General features: G+C 37.9%; 2 protein-coding genes across 2 annotated transcripts in view; one reads left to right on the top strand and one right to left on the bottom strand.

The window, feature by feature from the left end:
* Nucleotides 1-7: 7 nt before the first annotated feature.
* LOC139117440 (alpha-ketoglutarate-dependent dioxygenase alkB homolog 4-like) lies at nucleotides 8-1,056 on the top strand. The gene is given in 2 exon segments (XM_070680561.1): nucleotides 8-179; nucleotides 181-1,056. Coding segments are annotated over 2 exon segments (825 nt in total). The 5' UTR covers nucleotides 8-113; the 3' UTR covers nucleotides 940-1,056.
* Nucleotides 1,057-6,171: 5,115 nt separating this feature from the next.
* The window catches only part of LOC139117425 (USP6 N-terminal-like protein), a 60,797-nt gene continuing 51,392 nt past the window's right edge, over nucleotides 6,172-15,576 (bottom strand). The window contains exon 13 of the mRNA XM_070680537.1: nucleotides 6,172-15,419. Within this exon, the coding sequence (XP_070536638.1) occupies nucleotides 14,269-15,419 (1,151 nt within the window). The 3' untranslated portion in view covers nucleotides 6,172-14,268. The remainder of the gene's footprint in view (nucleotides 15,420-15,576) is intronic.

Below are 15,576 nucleotides of genomic sequence, written 5' to 3'. Positions count from 1 at the left end.
AGGCTGACTAGTCTCACAACTTCCGGGATCACTGCGCTGAGCTGCAGCAGGACACTGCCGTATCGTTGACATCAACTTTACAAGATCGTCCAAATTCATGTACTTCTTTCGACATGGAGACTGTTCAGCGAACTTGTGGATGTAAGGGTGTCCGTACGTGTCTGGTTTGTGAAAATCTGTCGACACAAACGTAATCGCGGAAATGTTGTGTCTCGCTATGAGAAACCGTCATCGGTGAAATACTTCTGTAGGTTGTGCAATAAAGCGTGGACCGATCAGATGCACGACACACATGTGACCTCAAATGACACAGATTGCATCGACTTTCCCGGTGTTTGCATCCTTGAAAAGTTTGTCTCCGAAGCAGAGGAAGCGGACATAGTCAAAGAGATGGACAAAAGCCAGTGGAAAGATTCTCAGTCTGGTCGTAGGAAACAGGATTACGGACCCAAAGTGAACTTCAAGAAACAGAAAGTAAATCATTCAACATTCTGTGGATTGCCAGCTTTCAGTGAACTCATTCTGAATCGAATGGTTCAACACGATTGTGTTGAAGACTTCGAAGTTGTTGAACAGTGTAATCTAGACTATGATCCCGAGAGGGGATCGTCCATTGATGCGCATTTCGATGATTTTTGGTTGTGGGGTGAAAGACTTGTAACACTGAACCTGTTGTCTGATACTTACCTCACCATGACGAAACCAGGTCTGGATTTCTGTGTGGATATTCCTCTTCCCCGGAGATCTTTTCTTGTTCTGTACGGACCAGCTCGATTCGAGTGGTTGCACGCTATCCATAGGGAAGCCATAACATCAAGACGTATCGCTATCACTTTCAGAGAACTCTCTACCGAGTTTAGTCGAGGTGGACCAAGAGCTGATGTTGGCAATACGCTCATAGAAATTGCAAGAAATTTCACAGGCAGTGTTGTACTTTGAGACTTTAATGTCAAACAACTAACATCACATTTGCCTTCAAATATATGAATCATGACTAGATCATGGAACCAAATTATGAAGTCTAGAATTTCTCTGGCTAACTAAATGCATGATTCTAAAATCTTGGTTAGCAGAGAGTCCAAAATTGGCTTTTAGTAATTGGCGCAATCTGTGGTGCAATACACAATATTGCACAGATTGTGCCGATTACTAAAAGCCTCCAAAATAAGGCAAGAGATGCTAGACTAAAAGTAAGGGTATCCTAATCTTACGATACAAACTCCAACTGCAACTCCTGCAGCAGTAGGGTCAAAATTAAAACCAATTTTTGAAGTCATTCTAGACTCAACAAGGATTAAGCTAGACTGAAAGAGTCATTCTTGTAAAGCTGCTCCGACAACGATAATCCTAACATGTTAGGATTAGAGTAGCTGTGATATCGCAGCGGTACTTGCGGCGTATATCGAACACGCTCGGGTCATTGAGGTCATCGCCACAGTCCCGCTGCGAGCCAACGCATAGGCTTCGTTGGCAGTTTTCCACGAGAGCCGACCGGTATCGTAGATTTAGCTTGCAAAATAATGAACTATATTAGCCTTTGAATAAATAAACTTGTATCATCTTTAGCATTGACTATCTGAGACTCATTCTGTACGCCTGCTAACTTCCTTGAAGATGAGAACACGTATTTTCGACCATTTTCCCCTGAGCCGTTGACGGTTTCTACGATGTTTGCTCGATCGCGCGTACAATGCACTGAATACGTTGGAGATCAAAGTTCAAATTCAAGCAGGAACCATCGATGACTCACCGAAAAACGGTCGAAAATACATGTCACGGTCGGGCTCGTTTGCAAGAGTAGAAGATGAGTCTTAGATAGTGATACAGTAGGTATAATTTGCTCACGTGTGAACACGTGAGCATATGTCGCAGCGATGTCTGTCTGTCTGTGTGTCTGTCTGTCTGTCTGTTGGTCCATTTTCTCAAAAACAGCTGAACGTATTTCAGTCAAATTTGGTAGACATCTTCAGAATTCAAATGGCTAGAACTGAAAAGGTTTTGGTGGGCGTGGCTTGGATATTAATGAAGTTATGAAAGTTTTAATTTTTCTGTTACGCCGCGTATGACAAGTGAAAACAATCGACTGTTTGAGGGCGCTGTGAAATGTGCTTGTCCAGGTTGGCTACAGCTGGATAGCTCTGGTTTCAACCACGGTCCCTCCGTGTTTCAACCTCGTATTGAACATTAAAAATATGATATTTTATTACTCATTCAACTCACTATTCAAGATAAAATATCGTTTAGCAAATTAGCTTTATCCTTGGTAATTGATTGTTTCCCTCGCTGCTCGATCGCCAGAAATGAGTACATACGTTCTCTACCTAGCCTCATGGCATGGAAGTGCTGATGAATAATAACTTTGGGTCAAAGGTATTGAAGTGTCCAATCAGGTTCGTGCACAGAGTCCAAGGCCATGACCTACTTCATGTACTTCTGCACTGTTTTGATTTTGCTTCGCCAAGAAATGTGTTCGTCATTGTCCATAGAAGTATGTTTGCTCTCCTTTGAGGTTGTTTGTGAAACAAATTCCGGGATAGGCCTTGGAATGCATACGATCGGCATCGCGGCAGTGCATGTAGCTAGCCCTACGAGTATGACGAGAGTGTCCGGCTTTGGCTACGCCGCCTCCCACCTCCGGTAGGCGGCGTAGCCAAAGCCGGACACTGTCGCCATACTCGTAGGGCTATGCATGTAGCGTACCATGCTTGTGTAACTGCCGAGCTCAACGTGCATTCACGGTTGATACTCGTGTACAATCATGATGTGTTCAATTCTGATGAAGATTCATAAGTCTTACTTTTGCAGTCTTTTTCCGTACGATAATCCCGACAATACGTGTTACTGTTAGACGAGGTGGCCATTTTATGATAAGTTTCAATACTGCACAGCTACATAGCGTCACTATCGTGTGATCGAGGTACAGCGTTGTTGAACGGGATACAGAAACTCTGCAGAGGGAGAAACGATCGTTGACATGAACAGTCAATGTACTTCAGCACGTAGTCCGCAGATAGCGGATCGAGAAAATAAACGTGTCCCAGTAAATAACGGAATATTTATGTACATTAACTCGATATTAATCAAATTTCCAGCTCATCGCAAAAAAAATGTATTGCAAAGATTAATTTGTCACTGACAAATACTGCACTGTATGGAAAAAACAGTAAAAAAAAATTTTGTCTTGGCTTTGTTGTGGAACATGTTGAATCGTCTCCGTGGACATGTAGGCAAAAGTGTGACGGGGTCGAAGTGACTTGGGTACCTGGGGCCGACCAAAACCAGTGTGAATTACTGGGGTCAAAGCGGACAGCGGCCGGGATGACGTGTTCCCCAAGCGAGCTACCTTCAGAAGTCTGTTTCATCGCAAAAAACGTCAACTTTTAAAACCCGTCATTTATTTACTGATGTTATTCTCAGCATCACAAACATATACGCCTCTGCTATGTATCACAGCAAATAGTTATATTTGAGCGCCCCGTAAATGGGATCTTGCGAACCCGGAAGTGTGTCTTGCTCAATGCATTTCCTACCCATAGCGAGGGAAACTGCCCGCGTTCCCATGCTCCCATGCACAAATTTCGATGCCAGTGCAACGCCATCTGTGCAAAATTTGTGGTGGTATGCTCCCGTGTGATGGAAAACCTCTCTTATTCTAACAATGACGTAGTTGACTTTGGACTTCGATTTCGTAAATGTGATGTCCATGCAGTGAGTTTGGGTTGGCGCGCTTATAATGCAATCTTCGCCCGCCTGCGGTCCGATATCCCGCATTTATTAGCGATATTTATCTGTTTTGACTTGACCAAAGTTGGCAAAACTTGCTATGTACATTAAAGATACTATGATACAAGATTATTGAAAGTCATTTGACATTTTTTTCAGCCAATTCCCAATATGCATATTTAATGAACCTTCCAAATTAGGGATATATACTGGCATTTACTTGATAAATTTGGCGAAACATGCTGTGTACATTGATCATTATACCAGGTTATAACAGTATTGAAAGTCATTTTGCATTTTCATGTCAGCTAATTCATAATTTGCATAAATAGCTAACAAGCTTTCACGGTTTGGCATATAGAGCTTGAAGGACTTGACCAAAGGTAATTAATTACACATGCTATATTGTGATACAATGACAGTACTCAAAGAAATTAATTATTTTTATTTCAGCTAATTACATATTTGAATACTTAATGACCTTTAGAATTGATCTGTGGTGAAATTCATTGTGTTGATCATAACACTTTAAATGTAGCAAAGCATGTAGCAAAGGTTCAAACTTGCACATAAATGCAATATATAATGAAACACGTGAGCATTTTCAGTTCATATCTGGTTTTATTTATTGCATGCTTTATCTATTTTATTGTTTTGCGAGCTAAATCTACGATACCGGTCGGTCTCGTAGTAAATTGCCAACGAAGCCTATGCGTTGGCTCGCAGCGGGACTGTGACGATGACCCAAATGACCTGATCGCGTTCGATATACGCCACAAGTACCGCTGCGATATCACAGCTAGGATTAGAGCAGATAGAATACCCACATAGGGCTGAATCTTGCAGTCTATGGTATGTTCAATTCAGTTCTGACTGTCCATGCACGTCTCATTACTGTCATTACATTCATCTTCTAATTACCATCATTTTAAGTTGAATATTTGCTAATACCACAGAGATCTGCACCTGCGGTGGCACCACACATGCTTGCCACTGGCAAATGCCAAAATTTTTGAAAATATCTGCAAAGTTTCTCTGAAATCTTGGACAAATTCTCCTCCCGCTGATTGCATGAAGCCATTGTTTATCAGTCTTCTGAGAGTGTGGGGAATAAAAACATGTGAGTCATCTTGATTTGTATATGACCCATTGTTAGGCTTGTTTTATTCCTGAAATGAGAGACTTTACATATTGTAACCTGCCCTGTTAACACGCACAAGTAATTTCCATAATGTCATATGTCTGTGAAAGTTTATCAACATTTATTCCCATTATTCAAAAGAGGATGCAAATTTGTTGAATTTTAAACTTGTAGATGTTTTGAATCTATCACAATGTGCCAAGTAATTGATCAACTGGTAGTTGACAGGATAATAGCCATCTCATAAGCAATCCAGTGTGTGATATACAGTGGAATCACCCATACATATATGTACATACATAGCAGTAGCTCACTATCAGGGCTGTGGTCAGAGCGCCCTCACGTGACACCTGATGGTACATGCCATCCCCCTGGAAGCGACACATTCCAGAAGCAATTAAAATTGTTTCACGAAATTAAAACTTCTGACGGAAAACACAGATTTGTAGAGCGTAAATTAGACAAGTAAACAAATTGACTAATGAGCATGTCACGTCAAGAAATCTGCCCTTTCACTCCAAAGGCACTTAAACAATTCATGGACATAGAATAACTCTTCTCACAGGATTATACAGTGGAGTTGTTCAGAAACAATTGTGTAACAGTTGTGCTGGTCTTAATAATAAATATTACATGGACAAAATTTTCAGAGAAATGTCTTTAATGAACAAATTGTAAACTTTCCCAACATGGCTGTACCATGTGTGCAAAATATTTATATAATGGGTTTTTGTTTCCTTGTGAAGTTAATTTGTCATGTCTCCTGGTAAACACACTTTTCATTTTAATTCAAAAAGATGCACGGATTTGCTCCTTATTTTTCTTCACCTATAGTATTGATAAAAGGTTAGTCCTTGCTTTCTTAAAGAACAGGACATGCAAAAGACAATGAAGACATTGTAATGACCATCAGAGTAACTGTATGACAAAGGTAAAGTGTAGAAGTTCAGTGTTAGACTGCAGCTCTTGATGTATTTTATCTTAATAGCAATCCTGTTAATTTTATCACCTTTCTCACTTAATTTATCAACTGAGTAGCCAGAAGAGAAAGCAGCTTTTCCCATTGGCTTGCTTCAGATAGTTGAGCGTTAGAGGTATACAGTCACCTGTAATCTATATATGCCCATATATGGTGAAAGGGGGGTTCCTTGTATTCAAAATGCCCATGTGAGGGCGCTGTTTTTAAAAAGCGGCCTCCCGCATAAAATCTGATTAGATTTTCTCTTTCCATGGTAACTGTGGCAAAATAGGAACAGGTGACAGTATAACGTTAACAGTGAACTGATCATTTGACTCAAGACAAACTATTTTGATGATTATAAAAGTTTCTTTATTTGTTCGTTGTGGGATTTTTATGAACAATAGAGAGTGGGTTACAAAGCATGTAATTGTTTTTTCTACAAAGACTTCTTACTGTTTACAGGTAAAGTGAAAAATGACAAGTCCTTTTCAATGAACAGTTTCACTTGAAAATCATGGGATCCAAATCGTATTACTGGTTGATAAAAACACCCAAAGTTACTTATAACAGACTTGTTTTCATATATTTATCTCTGAACATACATTTTGATTTCTCTCCCATCGTTGTGAACCAGAAATGTCCACACTCCAAGCTGGTGTGGCACTCTGACGAAAGGATTTCCTCAAGCACGCCCATTGCTTGGTATGGGAGATATATTATCTACTTGTGCCAGCCTCTCTAGAGGGCGCTATGTATGATCTTTGATCAAAACAGGAAATTGTTCTCCTTCAAAGGTCATAACTAGCTGATAAAGGCGACCACTTGTGCAAAGAGAACATTTTTTTTGTTTGACCAGAAATGGTTCAAATAATTGAACCAAGAAACACTATGCTGTATATATGTACAGTTAAAAATATGAAAAGACACCTTATCTATACAAGAAGTTGATAATGAACTTTGAAGAATCTCAAGTTGCTTGCAAACTGGTATGGGTACTCAGGTATGTTAATGCATGGGTATAGGCTTACGTACATGTAAAATCAGTTTGAACATACTTTTAATTCAGACCTGGTCAGAAAATTGTGAAAATTGCCAAAAATATGTTTCGCATTTGATTAAGTTGAAATTTATCATAATATATTACCTAAGTCGGGTCACGTGACCATAATCTGTTATTTTCCCGCCAAAATTGTATATTGCAAATAACTGAATATTCCAACCGCTAAACATCAAAATATTAAAATATTATGACCAATTAATGTAAACTGGGATGGGAACTTGTGTTAGAACTAGTGGCAGATGCAAAATTATTGAATTTTGATTATTATTTCTTCACAAAAAACAACAACATATAATATTTTTGACGTTTTACATGAATATTTTGAATATCAGAAAGAAGTATAGATAGAGTTTCATGAGTGCCATGTATTTTTGAAAGAATATGATAGATGTTGTTTCCAAAAATGCAAAGAAAATCAAGAAAATTTAACGGTTTACGGTTGGAATATTAAAATTAATAAAGACGTAAATTTTGGCGGGAAAATATCAGATTTGGTCACGTGACTCAACTCGTCAAGATTTAGGCAGACATTTTTTGAAAGAATTTAATAATTCCAATAATTAGGCCAAAAATCAATCAAATCTGGTGGTTTTTAAAGATGATCATTTTCTTACTTTTGGGCTTGATGGGTACAAACACCCATGCATTAACTTACTTGAGTAACAGTCAGATGAATTGTTGAGTTTGAAGCTTTGTTATAGAAGCAAAAGAAAATAAACCCCCAAACCAAAATAAATCCAAAACAACCAAAACAAAATTAAATGCACAACACAAGAAGTGAAATGAAAAATAACATCATCCAAAGCACAAAAATTTCCAAAATTTTTGCATCGTTGTAAATCTCTATATTAATTGCCTCATAAGAATGGTAATATAGACTGTATTGCATTATAATTTAAAGGCCCAGTAATTTTACTTAGGACAGTTTTTCAAGGTTATGATGACACGTCAACAACAGTGTCTATGTCTACTTTCTACTGCATGTTGAAATACCTAGTACTCAGCATGTCAACATTGACTGTATATGTGTGTCCTGCTGCATTGTTGGTGTTGATTATCAAATTCAGGTCCGGACTTGAATTCAATAGTCAACAATAACAATGCAAGTGACACAGTGACACTGCGTATTGGCAATTGAAATACTTGGTATTTCTAAATGCTGTAGGAAGAAGATGATGAAACTTGCTGATACATGATGCAAACATCCCCCCCCCCCAAAAAAACCCAACCAAATGTCAAAAGATACAATTACGGTGGCTTTCGGATTAGTCACCCTTAATACCGACCATTTTTGCAAACGTGACAACCCTTTTAGCCCCAAACCTTAGTCCAACCTTCTTGTTTTCTATGGTAAATTTGGACCGCTATAAAGCACAAACAGGGGTGATAGGACTAAAACAAAATTGACAAAAGACACAAACAGAAAACTTTGTGGATGTTGTTCCTCTTGGTACAAACACAAAACAGAAAACAAATGCACTAAACAACAGCATTGTTGACGTTGCTGATTAGTTTACTCACGGCAATTTCCTCTCAATCAAGAATACAGTATGGAATATTAACAATCATTTTATGGCTAAGGCAGTATTCACATATGTAAATACAAAAAATAATACATTGGCAAATAATTGAAATACAATAAGAGCAAGTATTCTATATCAAGCATTTTTGTTTGTAGTATTGGAAAATGAACTTTCATGACAAACTAAACCCCCCAACAAAAAAATAACTACTGGCGTAAGAGTGTCTATAGCATCTACATTACTGTAAATTAAGTTCATGTGTTTTTCTTTATCAAGGTTTTGGTTCAGGTGAGTTCTACAATGTGTGCAAACAGATTTCTTGAACCCTGACACCCCTGCGTTTTAGTGTACTGGTCCAGCTTTTGTCATTGAAAACAATACAGTTGAACCATAGTTTTAAGATTGAGAGGTGTGCATTCTGGTAGTCAATGGGTGAGAGGATTTATGGACATATTAGTATTCATTTATGCAAATGTATTGTGTGCATTGTTTACATATGCAAATCTGGAGATCATGAACCTTGGATCTTGCACTATACCAAAAAACAATACCAGCTGGAATTAACAGTGTCTTGTTTCAGCAATACATGATGTGCAGTGATATAGGGAAACCATGAAAAGTGCAATTTTTCAGGCAGGTATTGATTTTCACCGATCCACAATTTTTTCAAAGGACGGTTTTGTACTACTTCAATACTTCATAAGATCATCAAAAACACAAAATACACCTGTATACATTTGTAACAAATTGTTGACAATTTCTCACATCAGTTTTCAACAGCAACTTTAAAACAGTGTTGACATGACATCCAATGCTACCATGCTATGGTATAAACCTTTCATGTTTAACAGTATGCTTAGCCTATGTTCAGGGAAATTGGTTGGCTTGGGGAAGGACAAATATTCTTTACCTTATTTGAATTCACACCAATCTCCACTGTTCGACCCATTTATAAATGTATGTAATTACAGTGGACTTTGAACTCTGTGTATGGCATGTTTCCCGGTCATGTCAAGGTCATTCCAAGGTCATGAAATGCCAAAATTTTTGCTCCTTCTACAAGACATTGCAACAGGGAAATCAGAGGACCCTACACTTACTGTATTCTGTTTATAATTGTGCAATAGATTAAATTTCATGTAAATAGTGTGTCTCAGAGAAAGACTTGCACACAGAAAGATCAGTATTTGAGTCAGATTTTGGACTTGATAAAATATTCACCTTTCAGTATAATTTGTTGCTGGTGTGAGTTTTTCACAGACAATATGAAAACCACACAAACAGTATATATTTCTTTATACACCATTAATAACAAATAGTTCTACACTACAACCCACCAACCCAAAATTGTAATGTATATGCAGTTTTTGTTTAAAGGGGGAATTATTGACTGCAAAGACATTATTTTTCCAATGATCGACCAGCAGAAATGGCAGTGTAATTTTTACATTTTTATTAGCAGTGAATTTCCTCTGTCACATTTAATAGTACTATGAAAAAAAAAAATTAAAGTGGACATAGGATCTCCGCTCCATAGCTTAGGTAATTATATAAAGCTCCTTGTGTTGAATTTAAGATGGCTTCTCTCTTTCAGTCTAAAGATGTTTTTTGCTGTATACAGTATCGTCATTAATGAAAACCAAGTATGGGCTTTGCGAGGTTTACAGAAAACTGAATAGCAAAACAAGCATCTGTAGTTGTTGACATTTTACAAATGGAATGTATCATATTCCGGAACTAAACTTGCAAATACGTATCAGTTTGATGATGGAAAGCCAGGCTGTGGATGTTAGTTGTTCAACATAGCGTTGAGAAAAACAGCTAGTTTTTAGTGATGCAAGGCCTGGGGATTAGACCAGAACAGAGTGAATCCATAGAAGGTATGGCAAACTAACATCAAAGAAAGTTTTTTGTTTGAAAACTGGCGGACAAAAATCAATGAATAACTGGTAGATTTATCCCGATATGGCTGAAACGGATAAAGTACTGTTTTTTGATATGCAAAGATTATGATCCACTACTTTAAATCAGGTGCCAGACTGTGGCAAAGTTTATGCAAATTTTCAGCTCCAATCAACATGCATCATCCGTGATGGTATGAAACTCTTAGCTCTATCAATGGAGCATTTGATTATTTTTTGTAAGAACTTGACATTGACTTGCTCATCGCGCTTCTCATCACTACATTTTGTAGAACTGAACAAGACTGTAGAAAAATTGGAATACTATAAGAACTTGGAGGTAGAGGTAGACGTATTCATCTACGAGAAGAGACTAGAAATTATTTCTTTATCCATGAAATGCAAAACAGAAAATACAATTTTGTTTTGCAACACAGTGAACTGTTACAGTTTACCCAATTGCGTTTCAGAACATATGTATTGTTCACATTAAACAAAATTAAACCAAAAAAAAGAGAGAGAAACAAAATCTCATTTGAAAATGGATTCCTCAAAGTATGTGGGCATGAGTTTTGTGTGCATATGAGTAAATTATTTTGTTTATTGAAATGCAAATTGATTCACTAGATTTATTGCAAGTTGATCTGGAAAGACATACCAGGGAAGAAAGTACACTGGAGAAATCAAACACAAAGCAAACAAAGCAGCACAATTGACCAATGAAACGCTGGCTCTCATCAACTGAATAAATTATGATGAACCCTCAGAAAGTTTTTTAAGCTTTTGTTCGCAACACTGCAGGATATAATATATGATTGCCATATGCATCGGTTGAAAAGATTTCACTCTTTCAACGACTCATACAAGACAGTTCTATAACAATATCACTTAGTCAAATTTCAACTCCAGGTTATAACAGGAGCTCAGAGTGTGCCTAACCAGGAAAATGCTGAAATTCACAAATGTGCAAAAGTCACGGTAAATATACTGAAATGCAAATTTGCAGGTGTAAATATTAAGACAGCAAGCGACTCTGCTAAGACCACCAATTTTTCACAAATGATGAAAGCAATGCAAAGATTAACATCAATTTCAACCTGGGTAGATATTAAAATCCACAGTACATCTATCCATCCATTCACATCTCTGAGAATATTATTGAACCTGATATAATAATATTATTGCTCACATCAAACCCGCTAGACGGTACATATGAAGATACCCAACCCAACCGCCTTCCTATGTGGATCATATCTCCAGATCTATACATACAAAATTCATTCAATCTTTCATCTTCATTTCTGTTGATGATTTTTCCAAGATTTCACTTTTTGCATTCAATCTTGCTTTGATCAAAACAAGGTACATCTTTGCCAAGTTCATAAAGAAGAACAAATTTCATTTCAATGAAAATGTATGATTTTTTGCATAAATTAATAAGATGCATACAGTAGTGAAAGCATTAAATAGTAATTTTGTTTTGCATTATATTACACGCAGACAACGAATAGTATCAGGTTATTTTTACGTCCAATTTTTTTATCAGCACAGCTTGTCTCAAGTGTTGTGACACAAAGATATGCAAAAGCAACAATGCTAACAAAAGTTCTTATATGAGAAAAGAAATATACAACTTATTGGAACTGCTATAGTGTCATCACTTTTAGTGCACAAATAATGATGACATCATCACATGTCATGGCGACACATTAGAATAGTGTGTAAACAGGCCTGCTGTCTCCACAAATCTTCTTTCAATCAACAGAAAGATAATATCTGTGCTTTTCGCTCTTGGATACTACAACAAACAGGAATCTGTCCATGGATTTTGAAAGACATTTGCAAAATTGAGAAGAAATGTAATTTTTTAACAGTAAAAAGTGCTAAATAGTTTCACTGTTATTACTGCCAAGTATAGTGAGAACATTAACACAAACATAAGCTTTTGCAGTTTGTGAAACACACAGTGAGCTGAAAAAAAGATTTAAATTTTGCAAGAAAGCGCAACTTCAAAGCTGTTGAAGAAACAGAGAAATTTTTGGACTGGCACAGGTGGAGTACAGGACAGTGAGTAGAAAAGATTAGAAAAGAACTAAATTACTTGAAAGTTTATAAAAGTTTCTGTCTGATTTCGCATTGAATGAGATTTCATAATAACATAAGTGTTTATAATTGCGTAAATTCACAAAACTATGTGTGGATCCTTGAACACGACAGTTTTAACAGGCAGAATATCGTGGAAACATTCTTTGTATTTAAACTTTTCACATCAAATACATGAACCTAACAGTTTCCAAAACAGAGTAATTTATTCCATTACTCTTGCACTATCTCTCAGAGCCCAAGATTGCAGTGCTTTTAAGTGAGGCCCTCTAGGTTGCTAAAATATTTTCTGGTTCCTCCAAGTTTCTGGAAAATTCATACAAGGGCCCCCTAAGTTGCAACAAAACTCACACAAGGAGTTTTGAAATCCTATTCTCTCTTGAAACTCAAACTGAAATATTTTTTGATACATATTTCCAAGTACAGTAATATTGTATACAGGGACTCCTAAATAATCTTTTTTGTCCAGAAATTCAAGTCTCTGCGTATAATTTGATAAAATAAGTCTCATCAGACAGATAAATTTCTGAAGTTTGACTACATTTTATTGAAATTGTACTGACCCTTGATACACTAACCCTGCATTACTTGGCTGTCTCCTGATTCTAGATTTTTGCTAGTCTGGGTTTTTATCTAAATTCCTTTATCAAGGCTGAAATTTTCACCCGCAGCACACATAAATAGAAAACCTTCCTACCAATCTACTGCCTTATTAATTCATTTCAATAGAAAAATTATCAGAAAAAGATAAGCTAATGCATCAAAATACATATACATATGGAATGGTATTTTTACACCCTAAAATTATGTGCATTTCAGACAGTATAAAATATTTTCAAAATTCTTGATAACTGTTTGCTTGTCTTTAAATATTTGAAGCACAAGGCAATTGCATAAAATAAACTGAAATTATAATAATACATGCAAAATTTTACAGCCACTCAGAGGTGATTTGTTCGCTCCAATCATAGGTCCCTGATTGGATGGCCAGAAAGGTCTAATATATGCAAAAAAACTATACAGCCAATCAGAGCAGAAGTGATCCTCTTCTTTACTGCTTATTGGTCGAACCCTAAATCAAGTGTATTGCAAAACTTCAGTCATCATGCTCTCGCTCTGTGAATAAGATTTCTAAGTTCACATCAGTGCTAGAGGTTTAAGCACCTTTAGGAAGATAAAAATAATACAAAATGAATTCATTTTGAGTCATAATATGGTTCATTTTTCGATACATTTTGGTTACAAAAGATCTAAAATGTATCCAAAGAGTTGTATTCTCTATATAGTGATTATCCTATACATACAAAGTAAACCCTCTCACCAGAAACAAAGTAAACCTGAGAAAGAATAAATTACGCACATGATGAGCTGTTACTATGGAAATGGAAGAAGGAAGGTTAAAAGTAGTTTTTTTTTTTGTTCTGAGTACGGGTCATTTTTTCCCCATCCTCTCGGGGAAATCTGAATTTGAGTTGAATATTTGATCAAGAGACTGGTCGCCATGGTAACATGGTAGAATATCTTGTAGAAGTCCGGGATTTCATCATTCAATGATGATGGAGTCTGTGATGTCATTATGCACTTGTTTGATGCTAGCAGAAGTTCTGTAGTTTTCTCATGGGTAATTATACAATGCGGTAACATATGACGAGCACCTGCTCGAACTGACGTGCTGAATGCCTCATCGTTTTACAAAAAGTCACTTGACTACAGGATTGTGGAGGACTTCATCAATTCACGTGCATTACATATACAATTCATGCATATGACATCACAGTCGAGTGAGTGACATCACTGTATTGAGTGGTGATATCCCACCACATTTGCCAATCCGAGCAGCATGGGTCAGAGTCTGATCATACGGCTACGCCTTGTCTGGATCTTGGTTTATTCCTCACAGGTGCTGGGTTCTGATAGTTTGCATCGGGATTCTGATAAAAATTCTGACCTGTATGTCCTTCTAGCTCCCCGTTCTGTATAAGCTGGTTTGCAGGAATGGCAGTTTCTCTCTTTGGGGGCTTTACTTGGGTACTCGAGGACTTTCCCCGCTTCGGTGGTTTCGGTGCTTTACGTTTTGATGGGCTTTTCTGAGTCGCAGCCTCACTGCCAGGGCTCTTGGACCGTGCTCTTACCTCCACTTGGATGTTCACGCTATGTTGTGCTCCATCGCTATTCGCTATGGACTCTTCATAGCCATTTACAAACGACTGCTCGGTATTTTCCGGTGCGATGCCCGTTGAATATGATACATAATTACCGTGTCTATTGTAGCGCCCTCCATGTGTTCCGAGACTCTCTAGTGAGTCCTCCATGGAGCGTTCATATGAATCCTCAACGTTATCGTACGCAGACCCGTCCGAATAATGTGAATGTCGCTTTGTCTCATCCAAGGGTGATGTTGGTCTTGAGCCGCTCCCAGAAGGGTAACTCGTGGGTCGTTCCGCGGGAGCGTGTTGCATGGGTAAGGAGGATGGCGATTCGTCAATGGCGTCTGGGGACTCTATCTTCATCCTCCTGAAGTTGTCATTACTTTGACTGTCAAGTGTCCCTACTGTGCTCATACTCGTAACGCTGGTCTGGACTGACCGTCCCCCATTGGGTGACCTCCATGACCTGGCGTCTGTCGTCGTTCCCGACACCGCGGTGTACGTGGACGTATTCGACTGAGCAACAGATACGTCGGAATTACTCTCAATCTGTGAGAGTCTGCTGTTCTCCTGGTGCATGTTATCAACTTTTGCAATCTGTCCTCGTTCAAGTTCACTGAGTGGTTTACGTATTCCTGACGCTTGGAAATACGTGGACTTCCTTTCAATTCCGAAAGGTAACTGTGGGAGTTCATTGCTTCCCTTTGGCTTGGGAGGCACTATCAGCTTAGATCTTCTTAATTCAGCTATACTTTCTTGCAGAGACTCGACAGCGTCATCGTCTTTGTACCCAAAGTCTTTCGCAAGATCCTCCTGAAGGTACCAGACAGTTTCTTCCATGTTTTTCTTCAAAATGAACCCTAGAATGGCAGAAAAAGAAAAAAGATAGTTTGTCATAATCATATTCACATCTACATGACAAATATGTAAGTACTGTGGTTCTCAAAATATTTGAGTGGACAGACATCCTCACAAACCACCGCTTGGTGGAGACGAGGGTAAACACGAGCTGTCGAG

This window comes from Ptychodera flava, chromosome 2 (genome assembly GCF_041260155.1).
Source record: "Ptychodera flava strain L36383 chromosome 2, AS_Pfla_20210202, whole genome shotgun sequence".
Lineage (NCBI taxonomy): Eukaryota > Metazoa > Hemichordata > Enteropneusta > Ptychoderidae > Ptychodera > Ptychodera flava.
This window is presented reverse-complemented; position numbering and strand designations above follow the sequence as displayed.